This window comes from Betta splendens, chromosome 17 (genome assembly GCF_900634795.4).
Source record: "Betta splendens chromosome 17, fBetSpl5.4, whole genome shotgun sequence".
Lineage (NCBI taxonomy): Eukaryota > Metazoa > Chordata > Actinopteri > Anabantiformes > Osphronemidae > Betta > Betta splendens.
The window spans coordinates 5,822,824-5,838,139 of record NC_040897.2 but is presented as its reverse complement, the minus strand read 5'-3'; the positions used below and the strand labels follow the sequence as shown (position 1 = coordinate 5,838,139).

Here is a 15,316-nt window from a genome sequence, read left to right as displayed (position 1 = left end):
TGCAGGCTACACCAGCCAGCTGTTGGATTATTGCCACGGCGCTATCTCATCGGGGGAAGGCGTGTCACTCCCCGAATTACCCAGCGCCCCTTTGTCCTCGATCGGTGCCCAGCGAGCGACACTCATGGCGGCTGCACCCGTCAGGCAGCGCTCCGGGCCAGGGGGACCCCGGGCGCAGCTACCGCCCTGCTACTACGAGGGCTACCTGGAGAAGCGAGGACCGAAGGAGAAGGTAGGTGCCCCCCGTGCGGAGACAGTGCCATGTTGTTTGGGTGCATGCTGTAGATAGGGGTGGTCGGAGCGTGTGTATCGGCTGATCCCCCCCCCCCACACACACACACACACACACCCATTCCCAGATAGCTGTCAACTTCCTTATTGTGTTGGACTGGGCGAGGCGAGACGCTTCTCCGCTGCTGCTCGGCATTCGGTGCGTTTTTGCGGAAGGTTCGCGTTTTATGAATGAAGCACGGAAACCCGATGGTCCGATAAGTCATCTGAATTACATCACATGCGCCTTTCTGACCGAGTGATCGTCTGCAGTCTGCCACAACGCGTCTGCAGATTTTTTCCTCCCAACCTCAAATTTTATCCTGGGAATTTCTCATATTTTCATTTTCTCGTATATTTTAAAAGCTTAAATACAACTGTATACTAAAGCGGACCGTTTTCCTCGTGTGTCATTATGCATGTTGTATGTTAGATCAGGTGATGGGTAAAGAGGAACTCAGACCACCCCTCTCCTTTGGCTCATTTCAATGCAATGTAGTCAGCGTGGCTCAGGTGCAGAATATTGATTGACAGCAGCTGAGGCCCGGTCTTTTCTCTCTTGGGACAAGAAATGTGAGAGTGATAAAAAAAATGGACCACTGGACCTTCCCCCTCTTTTCCCCCATCCCATATTTTTAATCAGCTTATTCCTCTCTGTGACAGGCGTCCAGACGAATGTGGACCTGCCTGTGTGGGAATTCACTGTTTTTCTTCAATAATGCCAAAGACACTCACGTAGGTTTTGGGCCATACATTCGATTTTTTTGTGTGTAATGGTGTCCGGTTGTGTAACCTACCGTATTTGTGTGCGTTGCAGTATGTGGAGAAGCTGGACCTCGGTGGGTTTGTGTCCCTTAAAGATGACTGCAGCCGCGATAGAAACCTTGAGGCCGCCAGACTCATTCTCCGCATGAAGGATGGAGAGACCAAGCTCACAGTAACTCACAATGACTTTCTGTCTGTGGGAAAAGAATATAAGTTATTTTAGAAAAAAAAAACAATTAAAATTTGCTTGTGCTGTGAACTTGCTGTTGTCTTTTCCAGGCACCTAACTTAGAATCAAGGGAGCTGTGGAAAGGTTTTCTCTACTCTGTTACAGACGTAAATATTCCATTTTTGCACTCTTACGCGTCCACGTGTGTCTCCCTGGAGCGCTAATAACCATCTGTGTCCACAGCTGAATGTGCCCTCATGTCTTACGTTGCTGCCGGGTCAACTGCAGATGCTCAAGGAGGTGGTGGACAAAGAAAGGTGCAGGCGGAGGACCCGGACCCCCACGCGGGCTCCTCCCTCGCCGCTCTCCGTGCCTTTAGTCGGAGAGATCCCACCGTTAGTGTCCTTGTTACCAAGAACTCCTATTACATTATATTGTGCATGATGGTGCTGCCATTTCTTAAGCATGTGTGTGTGTGTGTGTGTGTGTGTGTGTGTGTGTGTGTGTGTGTGTGTGTGTGTGGCGGCTTGCAGGTGTTTTCGCCCCGTGTCCCGAACAGAGGCTGAGGTCCTCCTGGAGCGGCACCCGGACTGTGGCAACATGCTGCTCCGTCCGGGCAGAGACGGATGCTCCCTGGCCGTCACAACTCGACAAGACCTCAACGGGTAAACGCCGACAGCGTCCGGGCACATGCCAGACATGACAGACAGCCTCTCCAGTGGAACCTCTCTATGCTTTGTCTTCTGTGGCTGTAGGTCGGTGTTCAGGCATTATCGCGTCACTCAGAGGGACCAGGGCGGTTACGTCATTGACGTAGAAAATCCTGTGAGAGCTCATTCCTTTTTACATTTGTTGTATAGCTTCATTCCAAGCTCTTGGTGAGTTTTAGGAAAACAATGCACCGTGTTATTTCTCGTAGATTCCCTGCGCTACACTTCACGAGGTCATCGATGCGCTGGTAGAGAAGACAGCAGGAACCCTGCAGCCTTTCCTATTGGAGGAACCCTATGAGGAGAATATCAGTGAGAAACACGCTTTTTATTCACTCCTCTTAAATCTTAGAGCTGCGCTTTGAGTCCGAGCATGTGTTGTTTGTGTCGTCAGCATATGTTTCTGCCAATGATGAAAATGGGGAAAGGATCCTCCACACTGCCCCGTCCAGCCCCCTGCCCAAAGCTCCCGCCCTGCCTCCAAAGCAAGGTTCGCCTCCTACACTCGAGCCAGACGCGCTCGCAGACAGGCCGGTTGATGATCGCTGCTTTTCTTCCCGTTGCAGACCGTTGGTCCAGCAGCCCCTTGTCCCGGTCCCCCGCCGCGGACCGCCGCATCCTGACCTCGCCGGTACCCGCCTCGCCCACCAACCACATGAGACGGCTCATCCTGTCCCCGTCCCCTCTCACGCAGAGTGAGTGGACAAAGCCCGGCTCCGTTGTCGATGGTTGCGCGTTCTGCCTGTCTCACCTGATTGTTCATTTTCTTCCGCAGCCCTCAACGAGGAGCTCAAAATGAAGCTGGAGAAGAGACGAGCCAGTCAGGAGTGACCTACTCATAAGGAACGCATTCTGTTTACAGCACACTTAGTCTTCAGAGCCAGAACCCTCCTTACAGCAGCTATGTAATCAACGTGTGCCTTCTAGGTGGAAGACAATGGACTACACAAATCTGCACTTTTTGTAATGGATCCTTAAAGTGCTCTGGATTTGTTCTGTTGTTTGCTACACTGTGTAGAAATTGGACTTGACACAGAAATCAACTCTGATTGGCTTCCTAAGACTGAGATTGGTTGTTAAACACTGGATTAGATTCACACCTCACTAAATGCTGCGTTGGTCGGGTAACTAGATCAACTGGTGCTTCGACTGCATGCGCGAAACTGTTTACAAACTGCCTGCGAGCAACAAATGGTGCAACAACAACTCCTCTTCCTTCACAAATCCATAAGAACTGTGAAGCATCTGCAACCGGCAGCTAAAACCCGTGAGAACAGCGTGGACACACCCTGGACCACCAGCTGAGCCTGATCCCAGCCCGTGTGTTTGTGTAGACTGAGCTGCTGAGAAACTACCCTGGAGGTTTCAGCCCAGCAGTTCGGCCTCTCCTCATTCCCCGATACCGGTAACATGACAAAAAGACAAGAAACCGAGGCCTGCACAATTTTCCTGCTGATCCGAGCCCTACATGTACAGTAAATGAAAGCCGCTGTGTACTGTTTGGTGTTTCCTTGTTCTCTATCAGTGTAAACATGCTGTCTGGAAATTCCAGGTGATTTCTGTTCCTCTTCGAGTAAATCCAGCTGTTGTATTTATATGGGAGGGTGCCCTCTAATGGAATAGCTGCCAACTTATCAAACAGGAACCTTATCAGCACACAGCCTTTTTGTATTAACTACAAACCACTTGACATAGATCTTCTATGTTAGATCCTGAAGCTGGAACATTCTGCTTTATCACAGCGTTGTGTGCCCTACTGTACCTCTCAACCTCTAAAAACACAGTACCTGCAGCTTATTTAATACTGGTGTGTCTTTGTGAAAACTCCTTTTTGACATTGATGTCTATTAGTCAGTCCTTGCATCAAATGTGTTTGGGTGATATAAACAAACAGAAGATCAATAATTCTTGTTTACATAACTTGTTGTGTCTACGTGACTGCTATCGATGAACAGTGTTAGATATTGAAGGTATTAAATTGTTTTGCATGTGTTTTAATTGGCCCTTGCTGTGAATTTATGGCTTATTTGGTCTCTTAGAAACAACCATTTCCTTCTAGGAAATGAAAGCCTGAGGGAGAACGGAGTAATCAGAATACAATGGGCGAATAATTAAAAAAGACTGGAGAGTCCGTCCTGCTTTAGCGCGATAATGATTCTCCTTTTTACCAGATCTTGAAGTTCAGATTTAATCTTTTTAATTTAAATTCCCTTAATAAATAAAATAAAAACCTTGCATTTTAAAATATATACCAGTATCTACTGGCATCTACATCTTCAGAGTGTCCTGAGTAAACTCAAGCTAATGATCAGTGTTGAAAAGTGAATATCTGCTCTTTGACTCAAGTAGTTTTAGGCATTAATTCATCTTGATTCTCCTCCAATTCCATCTTCAAGTTAAGGTTATAGTTGTTATTATTATAATCTTGCTTAGACTGTTGCCCCTGGATGGTTGGATAAATCTCAGTTACAGTTACTAAGGATTTACAGATTTTTTAATGATTGATTGCGTTATTATTAACGCTCTGATTCATTTATATAATAGTAAAACAACAAAACAAAATAAAGTTGTTTGCGGGACTTGAGTGCGTGCGATCCTGTGTGCGGATCAGCACACATTTAAACCGGCGCACAATCATTGCTCATTCACTCCAGTCAGGACATGTTCAGTCAACAGAACGAGCCGTGATCACCCGCCACATGTTTTCATCAGCTGTGTCCCTGGATGAGAAAGACGAGTGAGTGGATGAACACTGAAGACTGTATGAGTTCAGACTTCAACGTATTTGGCCGCCTCCGCATCCGCCTGAAGCAGACTTACAAAAAACCTGCAGGGTGAACTCGTCCCAGAGCAGAAGCAGCAGCAGCGGCAGCGGCAGCAGCGCTGGTAGTAGTAGTAATAGTAGTAATAGTAGTAGTAGCGGCAGCGGCGGTGCAGTCATTTAGGTCCCTCTCGCCGAGGAGCGTCCGTGGAGCCGCCGGAGAAGCTGTTTTTCCCGGGATCAGTGAAGTGAACCTGCTCCAGCCTAGGAAGTTGTAAAGCGGGGCGCGCGAGCCACAACTTGGCTGCCTCGCGAGTCGCGCGTAAACGAAGCTTGTGCGTGACTCGCTGTGATACTCGTGATTTGTTGTCCTTTCTGCACCTTGTTTAACTTTTAACCAGTCGGCACGGAGGTAATTATGTAGACGTAGACTTAAGCAGGTGTTTCGGAGTAAGTGAATGGAAACGTCCGCAGTTTGGGGCGTGTCGTTGCGCAGGTAGGTGATTAACGTTTGACGGCTAACCCGCTGTGCGCTCACCTTGCTAGTACCGTTAAGCTAACACTATTAGAACCCTTTGGGCTAAATTCTGTTTGTTTAATTTGTTGTTGAGTATGATAAAGTAGTTTACGTCCAAATAAACCAGTGCGTTACAATAGCTTACTAGCTGTTTTTATTATTTATTCAATTAAGTTATATATTGTTAAAGGCTAATTTCATATTCCCTCTATTCATGTGGCGCATTATTGTGTCAGTGTATGTGTGCCTGGAGTGTTGAGTAAACCAGTTGGCCCCAGAGCCAAATATGTGACACATCTTATCGGCTCTGCATTTTCTGACATGCCGCGGCTCATCACTAACACACAACGCAGCTCTCTGGAGAAACGAGCACAGACACATCCGCCGAGCGCCTGAACCCAGTTGTTCAGCGGTGAAACCGAGGTTGCGTTCGCTGGTTCTGCAAAGCGGTGAGCGACCTCGGTTAAACAGTGACTGTAGCTGCGCTGTTTCCTGTTCGTGGAAACGGCCCCGCGACCAACTCGATGCGAGGCTTCCTTGGCTCGGTAAATCTCTCATTGTGTGCTTGTGCTCCGTGCTGCAGGAGAGCTGAAGTTGACATCCCTGCTCCCCGCTGAATGCCTTTCATGGCCCTGCATTAACATCACTATGGCACTGAGAGTTACTGCCGTGCTGACTTTAGCTCACTCCGCCCTTCATGGCAATTTCTTTACTCCTTCGCTTTGTTTCTTCCCCTTCATTTTTAGTGTCTCTTAAATGTTTCTCTTCTCATCTGATCTTCTTGTGCACTTATGCAAGTACTAAGTGTTTTTTTGTTTTAAGTAGATCTCCCATTTTGTGATTTGACTGTGATATTCATACAAGCGTGTCTCTTTCAGACATCCTCGCCTTTGTTTCCTTGGACTGTGCCATCTATCTCCCCGCTGAGCAGGTCCACTAAAGGGGCCAGTACCCTTCAGTCAGCAAAGACCCCACCACGTCATAGATGCTACACGCTGTCTTTACCCCTGTATGACAGATTGTTTGAGGAAACAATAGAGTTAAAATTCCTCTTAACGTGAACAAAGAAGCCATGTATCTGCAACCGTTACTCTGTGTCTTTTGGCTGCTGTCCCTGGCCTTGATGCTGGAAGAAGCCTCCCCATTGAACAGTGTTCCCCGCAAATTTGTGCCCTTTCATAGTGAGTCGCTACATTTGTTGCGTAACAGTGTATCACCTTGTGTTTGCTCATATTGTTAGAGTTTGAGTCACAGGAAAACGGAGTTAATCACCGTCTGTCTGTAGGGGACAACGCTCACCTGTTTAGTGAGATGGGCGTGTTCAACTATACCACCATGCTGTTGAGAGAAGACCTGAACCTGCTAGTGCTCGGTGCCAGGGAGTCGGTGTATGCTCTCAACCTGCAAGACATCTCCAAGGAACTTGCTTCTGTAAGAGCTATTAGTATCTTAATACATTTCAACATTGTTCCCTCACAATTCTTGTTAATTCAATGTGAAAAAATGTCTCTAGTTTCCAAATGCATGATTATGTGATTACTTACTTACAACCACAGATACTTAACAGTCCTTCTTGCCACATATCATATACAGCTATGACATTGCACAGTAACTGACCCTGTTTGCAGAGCACTAATGAAATGCTTCTTGACACAAAATGTTCCCAAAAGTTGAGAATTGCCAAATTTTTACTCCGTATTGCATTGGCTGCCTAATAAGAATAAGAAAACCTTTAATAGTCCCGCAGTGGGGAAATTACTTCTCACAACAGCAGTACAGATAAGTACTAATAACTCTAAAAACTCCAAAAACAGACTGTGTGTGTGTGTGTGTGTGTGTGTGTGTGTGTGTGTGTGTGTGTGTGTGTGTGTGTGTGTGTGTGTGTGTGTGTGTGTGTGTGTGTGTGTGTGTGTGTGTGTGTGTGTGTGTACAAAACTAGCAGAAAGTTGTGTTACTATCCCACCACCTACATGTGAAAATGAGTCATCACAACAACTGTGCTTCGCTGTTCTAGGTCAAATGGGAAGTGACGAAACAGCAAAAAACGGATTGTAACCACAAAGGAAAAGATTCAGAGGTGGGTCAGTTTAGCTTCTACTGATTAGAGTTTATTAATTTATGAGCTATGATTTATGATCTTCTTATGCATATACAGATAGATTGCAAGAACTATATAAGGATCCTTCACAAGAGGAAGGATGACAGGATGTATGTCTGTGGAACCAATGCTTTTGATCCTGTGTGTGACTACATGGTGAGCGATTTAAGATCAATGTGAAGAATTGCTGCATGGAGTCCATATAATTTTGCTATTGTCTTTTTGCAGTCATATGCAGATGGAAAGCTGAGTCTTGAGAAGAAAGGAGAAGATGGCAAAGGGAAGTGTCCCTTTGATCCTTTCCAGAGATATGCCTCAGTCATGGTTGGTGAGTAAAGTTGTATGATACAAGTACAGTATTTGGAACAAAGTTTAATTTAGTGAATCGTTGACTTTGCTGTCTTGTCTTTTCAGATGACACTCTGTATTCAGCCACGTCTATGAACTTCTTGGGCTCTGAACCTGTCCTTATGCGAAGCTCTGCTGTCCCAATACGCACCGAGTTCAAGAGCACCTGGCTCAATGGTAGGATTTACTAGTGCTTTATGTTTAATGCAAGTGATCGCCTCTTTACTGAAGTGAACTGTTCCAACTTGATTTTCTTAGTAGCTGGGTCTGAGTTTTTTGTTTTTCTACGGCAGAACCTACCTTTGTTTCCATGGCTCAAATGCCGGAGAGTGAGGAGAGTGAGGAAGGAGATGATGACAAGATTTACCTTTTCTTCAGTGAAACAGCTGTGGAGTGTGATTGCTACAACACGCCGGTGATTTCCAGAGTGGCCCGCGTCTGCAAGGTGACAGAGTTTACAGTGCATGCTTGTATTTGGGCAGCTCCATTTCCCACCACAACAATAACCTATATAAAAAGCACTTCCTCAGCAGTCCTCATACCGCCCTTTCCGCTGCTTGATTGTCACCTTTTGTGTACATGTTCATCCTTTTGATTTTATGATATTCTGTTGTCTGTGGCGCCCACAGGGGGATCTTGGAGGTAAGAGGACCTTGCAGAAGAGGTGGACGTCCTTCCTGAAGGCCAGAATTGAATGTCCAGTGCTAGAGTCCCAACTGCCGTACATTATCCAGGACACTTACCGCTGGTGTGACCCCCAGCAGAACTGGAAGGACTGTTTGTTTTATGGCGTCTTCACACCACAGTTGTACGTTGGAATTGGCATAAATGTTTGTGTTTGAGGGAGGATGATCTCTTTTTTATTTTTTTATGGTTCTTGGCACCACTTGGCCCACTTTTTCATATGTGTGCCTCTCAGGGACACAGACATGTCAGCAGTGTGTGCGTACCGCGTGTCTGACATCAGCAGAGTGTTTGCAGAGGGGAAGTACAAGAACCCAGTCGCCGTAGAAACCTCTTTTGTTAAGTGGGTGATGTACAGTGGAGAGGTCCCATCCCCCCGGCCCGGTGCTGTGAGTCTGCCCATTATTCTGCATGTGGTTATTGTTGTTTTATTTTCAAATGATTGGCCAAGCACGAACTTGATCCTGTTTTACATTCCACTGTTCTCGTTTTCCTCTCTTCCATCTATAGTGTATAGACAACAAGGCTCGTGATGCAGGTATATCGCAGACATTGCAACTCCCCGACCGGACCCTTCAGTTTATCAAAGATAAACCGCTCATGGACCAGGCCATCCAGCCAATCGGAGATAAGCCTCTGCTGGTGCGAAAGGGAGCTAAGTTTACCCGCGTCGTAGTCGATCAAGTGCAAGCTGTTGATGGCGGGAAGTACCACGTGATGTTTATAGGCACAGGTATCTACCAGGCCATATCAGAGCTGTGACCTTTTTACTTGTTGCACTTTGCTCCCTTTTATTTGAAAACCCAATACCATATTATTTGATTTTGGCATGTTTCTGTGTTTTCTGTCCAGAGGTGGGAACTGTACTAAAAGCAGTGAATTATGATGGAGAGATGTTCATTATAGAAGAAATTCAACTTTTTCAGCGTCCATGTGCAATCAAGATTTTGAAAATTTCCAAAGTCACGGTAATGTAATACATATTCACAATAACAGCTGGTTAATTTAAATGACTGCATGGTTGTTTCATTTTCCCATTTTTTTATTATTTTTTTATTTGATGGATCTGTATAGGGTCAGATCTATGCAGGGTCAGATAATGGAGCCGCACAGCTACAACTGGCCACCTGTGAGCGGGCATTATCCTGCATGGACTGTGTTCTAGCCAGAGACCCGTACTGTGGCTGGGACCAAGTTGTTGGAAAATGTATTGCTCTTTCTAAAGCAGAAAGGTAGGCAGCTGTAACACAAAGAGCAACCAAAATTGGAGCTCTGTTCATATGAAGTTGAATTTATTGATTCTTCTGCTATAGGCGGCTAATCCAGAGTGTGAAGGAAGGAAATGCTACTTTGTGTCCAGCTGCTGGTGAGTTACATATTTAATGAATAATCTAGGTGTGGTCAGTTCAAATACTTTACAAATGCCTAAGTGCATGATGTTGTGTGTTTAGATATTGTGAGACCAATGAATCAGTCAATCGGGCCCGGCGGCAACCTGAAGCTCAGTTGCCTCCCGCCATATAACCTGGCAAAGACCAGTTGGGAGATGGACAATGGACACCAACTGCCTTCGGCTCACCTCCAGCTACTACCAGATGGACTGCTTATTTTGAACGCTTCACACAGAGATGCCGGTCGGTACCGCTGTCTGTCTGTGGAGCGCTCCAGAGCTGTGAATTATACGACTATTGTAGCTGAGTACGAGGTCAGAATAGCTTCAACAGGCTCTGGCAAGGCTCTGACAGTGTTACCTGAGGCACAGACGAATGGCCCCTCTGTGGTTGGACTGTGGGTTGTAATTGGGCTGCTTCTAGTAGCTTTTCTAGCCCTATTAACCTGGAACTTTTACAAAAAACACATTTCTCTGCCATGTAAACGTGAACAGAAAAATGGAGCCCACCGTCCTCAGTCTCAAATGACTGACCCGCTTTAGAGTGTCAAAAAGAGATGGATGTAAATGGTGTAAAAGATTTGTTTCAAGCCCAAAACACTGGGTTCATCAGTTTAGTTCTAATATTTAAGTTCTTCCAGAGAATCTTAACCTTTATAGCAATATCAGCAAGTTTGAATATAAAGGCTACAATTTAAAATCTAATTCTTAAAAAAATTCCAGAAAAGTTTTAAACATGTTCAACACACTTGAATTTTTTTATTTTACTTGGCTGGATGTAAATGTATCCTACTGACTGTTAATAGCAACATAAATTGAAATGTGTAAATACATTTTTTTTTTTGTTCTTTACTTGGAATGTACAGTAGATAGATTTTAGCCACTTTTTAAACCATTAGCTGCAGAGTTAGTATTAATATATTAAACTATGGCTACCTGGTACACGTGCCTCAGTGTTTGAATGAGACTGGACAAGAATAGATTACCAGATGTTAAATGATCTGGTCTTGTTTTTTTGAAGTTTTTTTTCTACATTAATTGTTCTTCCTCTGAAGTTAAAGATGTTCATTGTTTCATTTATAACAATTTTTTTTCCAAAAATAAAAACAAGTAATTTGAGGCAGCTTACAAAAAGTAAAGAGGAAAATCTTTAATGTGTATTTTTTCGAAACTACATTCATATTTACTTTTTCAAACAACAGTACAATAATGTTTGCTTTAGAAAATGCATCTGTGTGCAGCTGGATCATCTTAGTAAACCACATTAACTGTACAGTCAACAATATTGGTCCCACTGGTCTATCTTCTGTAGCGATATCTTTTGAAATGGAACCACAGCTGGAAGATTCCATTGGCAAACTGACAGCGAAAGCCATGTCTGTGCGAATATTCCCATTCTCTGTTGACGATCTTAAAGGCGATGTCCTCGTAGGGAGGGCCTGCATGGAACCTTAAAATCCCAAAGTCCTTGTTGTCGGGACTGGGCTCGAGGAAATACTGCGGGGTGGAGCGCTTGTCGATCAGGTCTGGGTAGAAGATGTTGAACTTGTAGCCCTGGACGATCTTGGGTGGAGGGTTGTCGAAGTCATAATGCGTCTGGTTGTATTTGTTCCACTCGAAGCCTGTGTGGACCCTGTTGAAGAAGCGTGGCTTCCTGGGGCGGTACTTGTCGGCCCACAGGTACATCTTCCCTGAGACTGGGATCTCCACGCTGAACTGGGCTTCGTCATTGCCCATGCCCTCTTTGGCGCGACGAACAAAGGCATCTTCTGCACTCTCGTTAGCGTCGCCTGATGGAAAAAGTTAAGAATTAGCAATGAACTGCACTTAAAAATAGTAATGTGGCATTAATCCTTAAAACGCCATGTAGGTCTGTCTCGTACCAGTGACTTGCAGCTGCCTGCGCGCTAGCTCCAGCCTGTGTAGGTCGTCCTCTGGTGTGATCGTGTGCGTGTCCAGAGGCAGCTCGGAGGTGGTGAGCAGCGTGGGGCTGTAGCGTCCTGAGTCATACTCTGCCTGGCTCTGCTGAATCAGATCCTCCTCTGTCAGCACGGCCTCCACCACCTCGTCCTTGTCTTCTTCATTCTCCTTGTCGTTCTTGGCTCCTCCATCGTTGTCTTGGTTTCCTGATGTGGATGGTCCTGCCTCCTCTTTATCCTCTCCTTCAGTGTTTTTATTCTTTGCAGAAGATGAAGTTGACTCTCTCGCACTGTCCCCGCTGTAAAAAAAAAAGTGTTTTTTTATACATGAAACAGAAGTGAGAATTAACAGTGATGTGAAACTTGAACCTCAGTCACCAAAAATACACTCACAACTGTCTTCTGTTTCAGGATGTGAGCACAGTCGTACTTACTCATCATCACTTCTGGGCTCCTCTTTGATAATAGGAAACAAAGGCTCACTTTCCACTCCTTGTTCCTGTTTCAGCTTGAACAGCTTTTGACGCAGCACATCCTGGTGTCGCTCCCTCAACCTTGAACACAACAATTATATTTTAATACACACGTCTCTGTTGGCTGCTCAGATCCTGTGCATTTGGTTTCCTCTGTAGCTTTATGTTGGGTTTGGGCTAAAGTCGCGTTCTAATGAGACATTAAATTAGGACAAGAGCAGAAAATCAGAGGCTGTATCCTATTCATACCTGGCTCTCGCCATGTAGACTCTGACTTGCTGCAGCAGACTTTCCCAGTAGCCAATATCAAGATTGGATCCTCCAGCTCGAATCTTTGACTCGATGTTTAGGTGCAGTGCCTGTAACTGGCTGTACGTTTTCCCTTTAAAAACACCCTGCACGTCGGTACTCACAGCCGTGTTGATGCCTTCGCGGCGATCACCTAAAAAAGATTGATGATTGATTGATTGTCTTGTAAACTGTGCTATAATCTGTGAAGTGGACACATGTAACAAAGCACGAGATAAAAAGTTTTAACTATTACCAGGTCCTTTGCCAGAAGCCTCCAGTTTTCTCAGCTTGCTGATCTCGTCCTCTGTGATGGTCGTCATGTCTCTCCAGAAGTCCACGTTCTTGCCTTGTTCCAACTCCATATACACCTAACAGAACGACAACACTTGTACAGTGACCAGTGTACAGATGGAGCTTATTTCAACAATAATGGGTGTAAACGGATTCATGCTATGTTTCAGGATCAATACACCTTTAATATATTGCCTGGAGTGTATTGTTAATTATAACTCTACCTACAAGAATGAGTTTAAATTTAACCAAATCTCATGACTACTACAAAGCCAACTGTGTTAAAAACAATGCTATTAGCACCCGAGACCTGACCCACAAAAGTCATATGCTACAAACGCTGTCATAGAACATTAGACTAACGCACCTTGATGTCCTCCAGCAGGTCGTCCATGTCAGTAACCGTGAGCCCGTTGAGGAAGGTGTACGGTTCGTGCATCTCCACAGCAAGATCGTCATCTTCTGCACTGATGTACTTCGCCAAAAGGTCGATTGGCTTAGCGCGGCCGTCTCGGATTCGAATTTTAGAGCTAAACAAACAACAGACAAGGGATTGAGCAAAGAATTAATTTTAAACACATGCTTTGGAATTTAAATACAATAATGATGCTTCTTGGACATGATGTCATGATAGTGTTTCATAAATTTGTCTGTTCCCATCAGCTATAACTATTTTATTGAAAAAAATGTTTTTTCTATGGTATAAAGTCTGATTGATTAATGCTATTTGTTAAATACATTGTGGTACCATCACAATGAATTGCAGCCGTCTGGGCTCAAAAACAGAGACTTGTCCTGAAGCCACGTAGTGCGCGTAGTACACAACTACACAGTGTTTTTCATTCGACGTGCCCTTTCTCACCGTAGTTTGGCCTGCTGCAGATGGAAATTGTCTTCTTGTTCAGCCCAGGTCTTGAAGTGTTCCGCCTCTTTTTCTCTCTGCAGCATCTCCAGCTCAGTCTCCCTCATGGCCTTTTCTCGTTCCCGCTCCAGACGCAGCTGCTTAACCTTCACCAACACAACATGATTAAGAAAAGGGCTTTGCTTGCTAACGAGCGTTACGCTAACAACACTACCGCGGCATTCGTACCTTCTGTAGCTCTCTGCGGTTCTCCTCCTGAATACGTTTGTTTCTTTCTTTGAGGTCTTTTTCTCCCAGGTGGCCGATGCCTTTCTTAACCAAGGCCTGGAAAAACACAAAACTAGATGAGCTACAATATTCAAGCTGAGTGACGACAGCAAATGTTAATGTTATTATGCTGATCAATCTCACCTTCTGCCATTTGAATGTGCCCAACAAGTTGTTGTCACCAAAGGGATTGTCTGCATTGGTGTATCCCATGTACTCTTCACTCCAGCCCATCTTTTCCCTTCTTTTCTTCTCCTTTGCTTCCTTCTTTGCCAGTCTCCTGGCCCTCTTCTCCTCTGGCGTTTCTAGAGCCTTTAGCATCTCCCTTTGCTTCTTCTTTTCCTGCTTTTCTTTTAAGGCACCCTCCTGATCAGATCCTGAACTATCGGATGACTCGGGTGAACTGGAGCGATGTCTCTCCCTACTGGTCCCCTCTCTACTTCTGTCAGTCCTCCCTCGCTCCCTGTCTTTACTCTTCTTCTGACGCTCCCTGTCTCTGCTGCTGCTGCTCCTCCATCTCTCTCTATCCCCCTCTCTCCTGTGTCTGTCTCTGGCTGGACTCTCACGGTCAAGACTTCTTTGCCTTCTACCTTCTCTGTCACTGTTTCCGTCACGCGAGACTGACGAGGAATGGGATCTTCCTCTCCTCCTCTCTCGAGATGTTTTTCTTTTGTTCTCCTTTTCCCCTCTCCTCCTGCTCGCTTTGAGATCATCTGAATCAGAGCTGAGACATTAAAAACAATTATACACTATATATTATATATACTATATTATGCACTTATACAATCATGTGTTCTTTTACTACTGTTCAGTGGCCGGTATCTCAGAACTACAGTATACAACTGGTGATAGCCACTCTACAAATGCAATCATATCAAACAGTAACAATCAGGTAATTCTAGTAAAATTAAAATTCAGATTAAACAGCTGTTATATACTTACGCATTTAAATACACCCTGATTGTTTTCCCCTCCTTTACACAACGTGTAAAACCATCGATACTGACTTGGTAACACCAGGAACAAAAGGCACTTACCTGGATGATCGCCCCTTCGACTTGCTGCCGTAACGGTGCTTTCCTTGCCTCCGGTCGCTCTCCGAGTCGCTCCGGGAGCCCGAACGGCCCTTGTGTTGAGGTCGACGACGTTCGGTGGAGCCATCGCTGGAGTCCCTGCTACCGGACCGTCCTCGGCCCCGAGCGGTCCTTTTAGTGTCCGCAGAGCGACTGCGACCTCTTGTCTCTTTCGGAGATCGAGATCTGCCTCTGAACTTGTTCGGCCGCTCCATGCTGCGACTTCTGGACTTGGAACGGGACCGACGTCGTGATTTCGAACCCATTACGAACTTTCGTCTGTCAGTGGGGGTCCTCTGTTGTCCTCTGTCGCGTAAATAGGAGGTAATAAATACAACAACTTGCTATCTTTAAGGTATAGAAACAACAAAAATATATTATATATAAAAGACATAATAAAAGCAATAAATCTCTGTATACCCATCTCT

General features: G+C 45.3%; 3 protein-coding genes across 7 annotated transcripts; 2 read left to right on the top strand and 1 right to left on the bottom strand.

The window, feature by feature from the left end:
* Positions 1-9: 9 nt before the first annotated feature.
* On the top strand, positions 10-4,634 carry stap2a (signal transducing adaptor family member 2a). 2 transcript variants are annotated; one of them, XM_029130773.3, is made up of 11 exons: positions 10-232; positions 934-1,005; positions 1,088-1,207; positions 1,315-1,371; positions 1,448-1,599; positions 1,738-1,869; positions 1,960-2,029; positions 2,124-2,226; positions 2,309-2,404; positions 2,481-2,609; positions 2,690-4,634. In XM_029130773.3, the coding sequence occupies exons 1-11, from the start codon at positions 125-127 to the stop codon at positions 2,743-2,745; spliced, it is 1,095 nt and encodes a 364-aa protein (XP_028986606.1). In that variant the 5' UTR covers positions 10-124; the 3' UTR covers positions 2,746-4,634. The 2 variants fall into 2 exon arrangements, with proteins under 2 accessions (XP_028986606.1, XP_028986607.1); XM_029130774.3 differs by lacking the exon at positions 10-232 and adding an exon at positions 383-843.
* sema4e (semaphorin 4e) lies at positions 4,568-10,851 on the top strand. Of its 4 annotated transcripts, none has more exons than XM_029130769.3 (15): positions 4,568-4,651; positions 6,071-6,373; positions 6,478-6,623; positions 7,207-7,269; positions 7,348-7,446; positions 7,519-7,618; positions 7,705-7,815; positions 7,932-8,083; positions 8,268-8,446; positions 8,558-8,711; positions 8,833-9,055; positions 9,175-9,290; positions 9,397-9,554; positions 9,636-9,688; positions 9,774-10,851. In XM_029130769.3, exons 2-15 carry the CDS (start codon positions 6,265-6,267, stop codon positions 10,253-10,255), a joined length of 2,145 nt encoding a protein of 714 aa, XP_028986602.1. In that variant the 5' UTR covers positions 4,568-4,651; positions 6,071-6,264; the 3' UTR covers positions 10,256-10,851. The 4 variants fall into 4 exon arrangements, with proteins under 4 accessions (XP_028986602.1, XP_028986601.1, XP_028986599.1 ...); XM_029130768.3 differs by lacking the exon at positions 4,568-4,651 and adding an exon at positions 4,780-5,010; XM_029130766.3 differs by lacking the exon at positions 4,568-4,651 and adding an exon at positions 4,780-5,171.
* cactin lies at positions 10,848-15,200 on the bottom strand. The gene is made up of 10 exons (XM_029130764.3): positions 14,853-15,200; positions 13,960-14,539; positions 13,777-13,872; positions 13,549-13,694; positions 13,054-13,216; positions 12,649-12,763; positions 12,354-12,546; positions 12,066-12,185; positions 11,596-11,930; positions 10,848-11,502 (listed from the first exon to the last, which is right to left on the bottom strand). The coding sequence occupies exons 1-10, from the start codon at positions 15,152-15,154 to the stop codon at positions 11,012-11,014; spliced, it is 2,541 nt and encodes an 846-aa protein (XP_028986597.1). The 5' UTR covers positions 15,155-15,200; the 3' UTR covers positions 10,848-11,011.
* Between the last annotated feature and the right edge of the window lie 116 nt (positions 15,201-15,316).

Coding starts and splice junctions, on each gene's coding strand:
- stap2a (XM_029130773.3), top strand. CDS start 125: ATGGCGGCTGCACCCGTCAGGCAGCGCTCCGGGCCAGGGGGACCCCGG. Junction 1,600..1,737: donor TTAGTCGGAGAGATCCCACC/GTTAGTGTCCTT, acceptor GGCGGCTTGCAG/GTGTTTTCGCCCCGTGTCCC. Junction 2,610..2,689: donor CCCGTCCCCTCTCACGCAGA/GTGAGTGGACAA, acceptor TTTCTTCCGCAG/CCCTCAACGAGGAGCTCAAA.
- sema4e (XM_029130769.3), top strand. CDS start 6,265: ATGTATCTGCAACCGTTACTCTGTGTCTTTTGGCTGCTGTCCCTGGCC. Junction 7,270..7,347: donor ACAAAGGAAAAGATTCAGAG/GTGGGTCAGTTT, acceptor ATGCATATACAG/ATAGATTGCAAGAACTATAT. Junction 8,447..8,557: donor GGCGTCTTCACACCACAGTT/GTACGTTGGAAT, acceptor TGTGCCTCTCAG/GGACACAGACATGTCAGCAG.
- cactin (XM_029130764.3), bottom strand. CDS start 15,154: ATGGGTTCGAAATCACGACGTCGGTCCCGTTCCAAGTCCAGAAGTCGC. Junction 14,540..14,852: donor TCGAAGGGGCGATCATCCAG/GTAAGTGCCTTT, acceptor TTAATGTCTCAG/CTCTGATTCAGATGATCTCA. Junction 13,695..13,776: donor ACCGCAGAGAGCTACAGAAG/GTACGAATGCCG, acceptor GTGTTGGTGAAG/GTTAAGCAGCTGCGTCTGGA.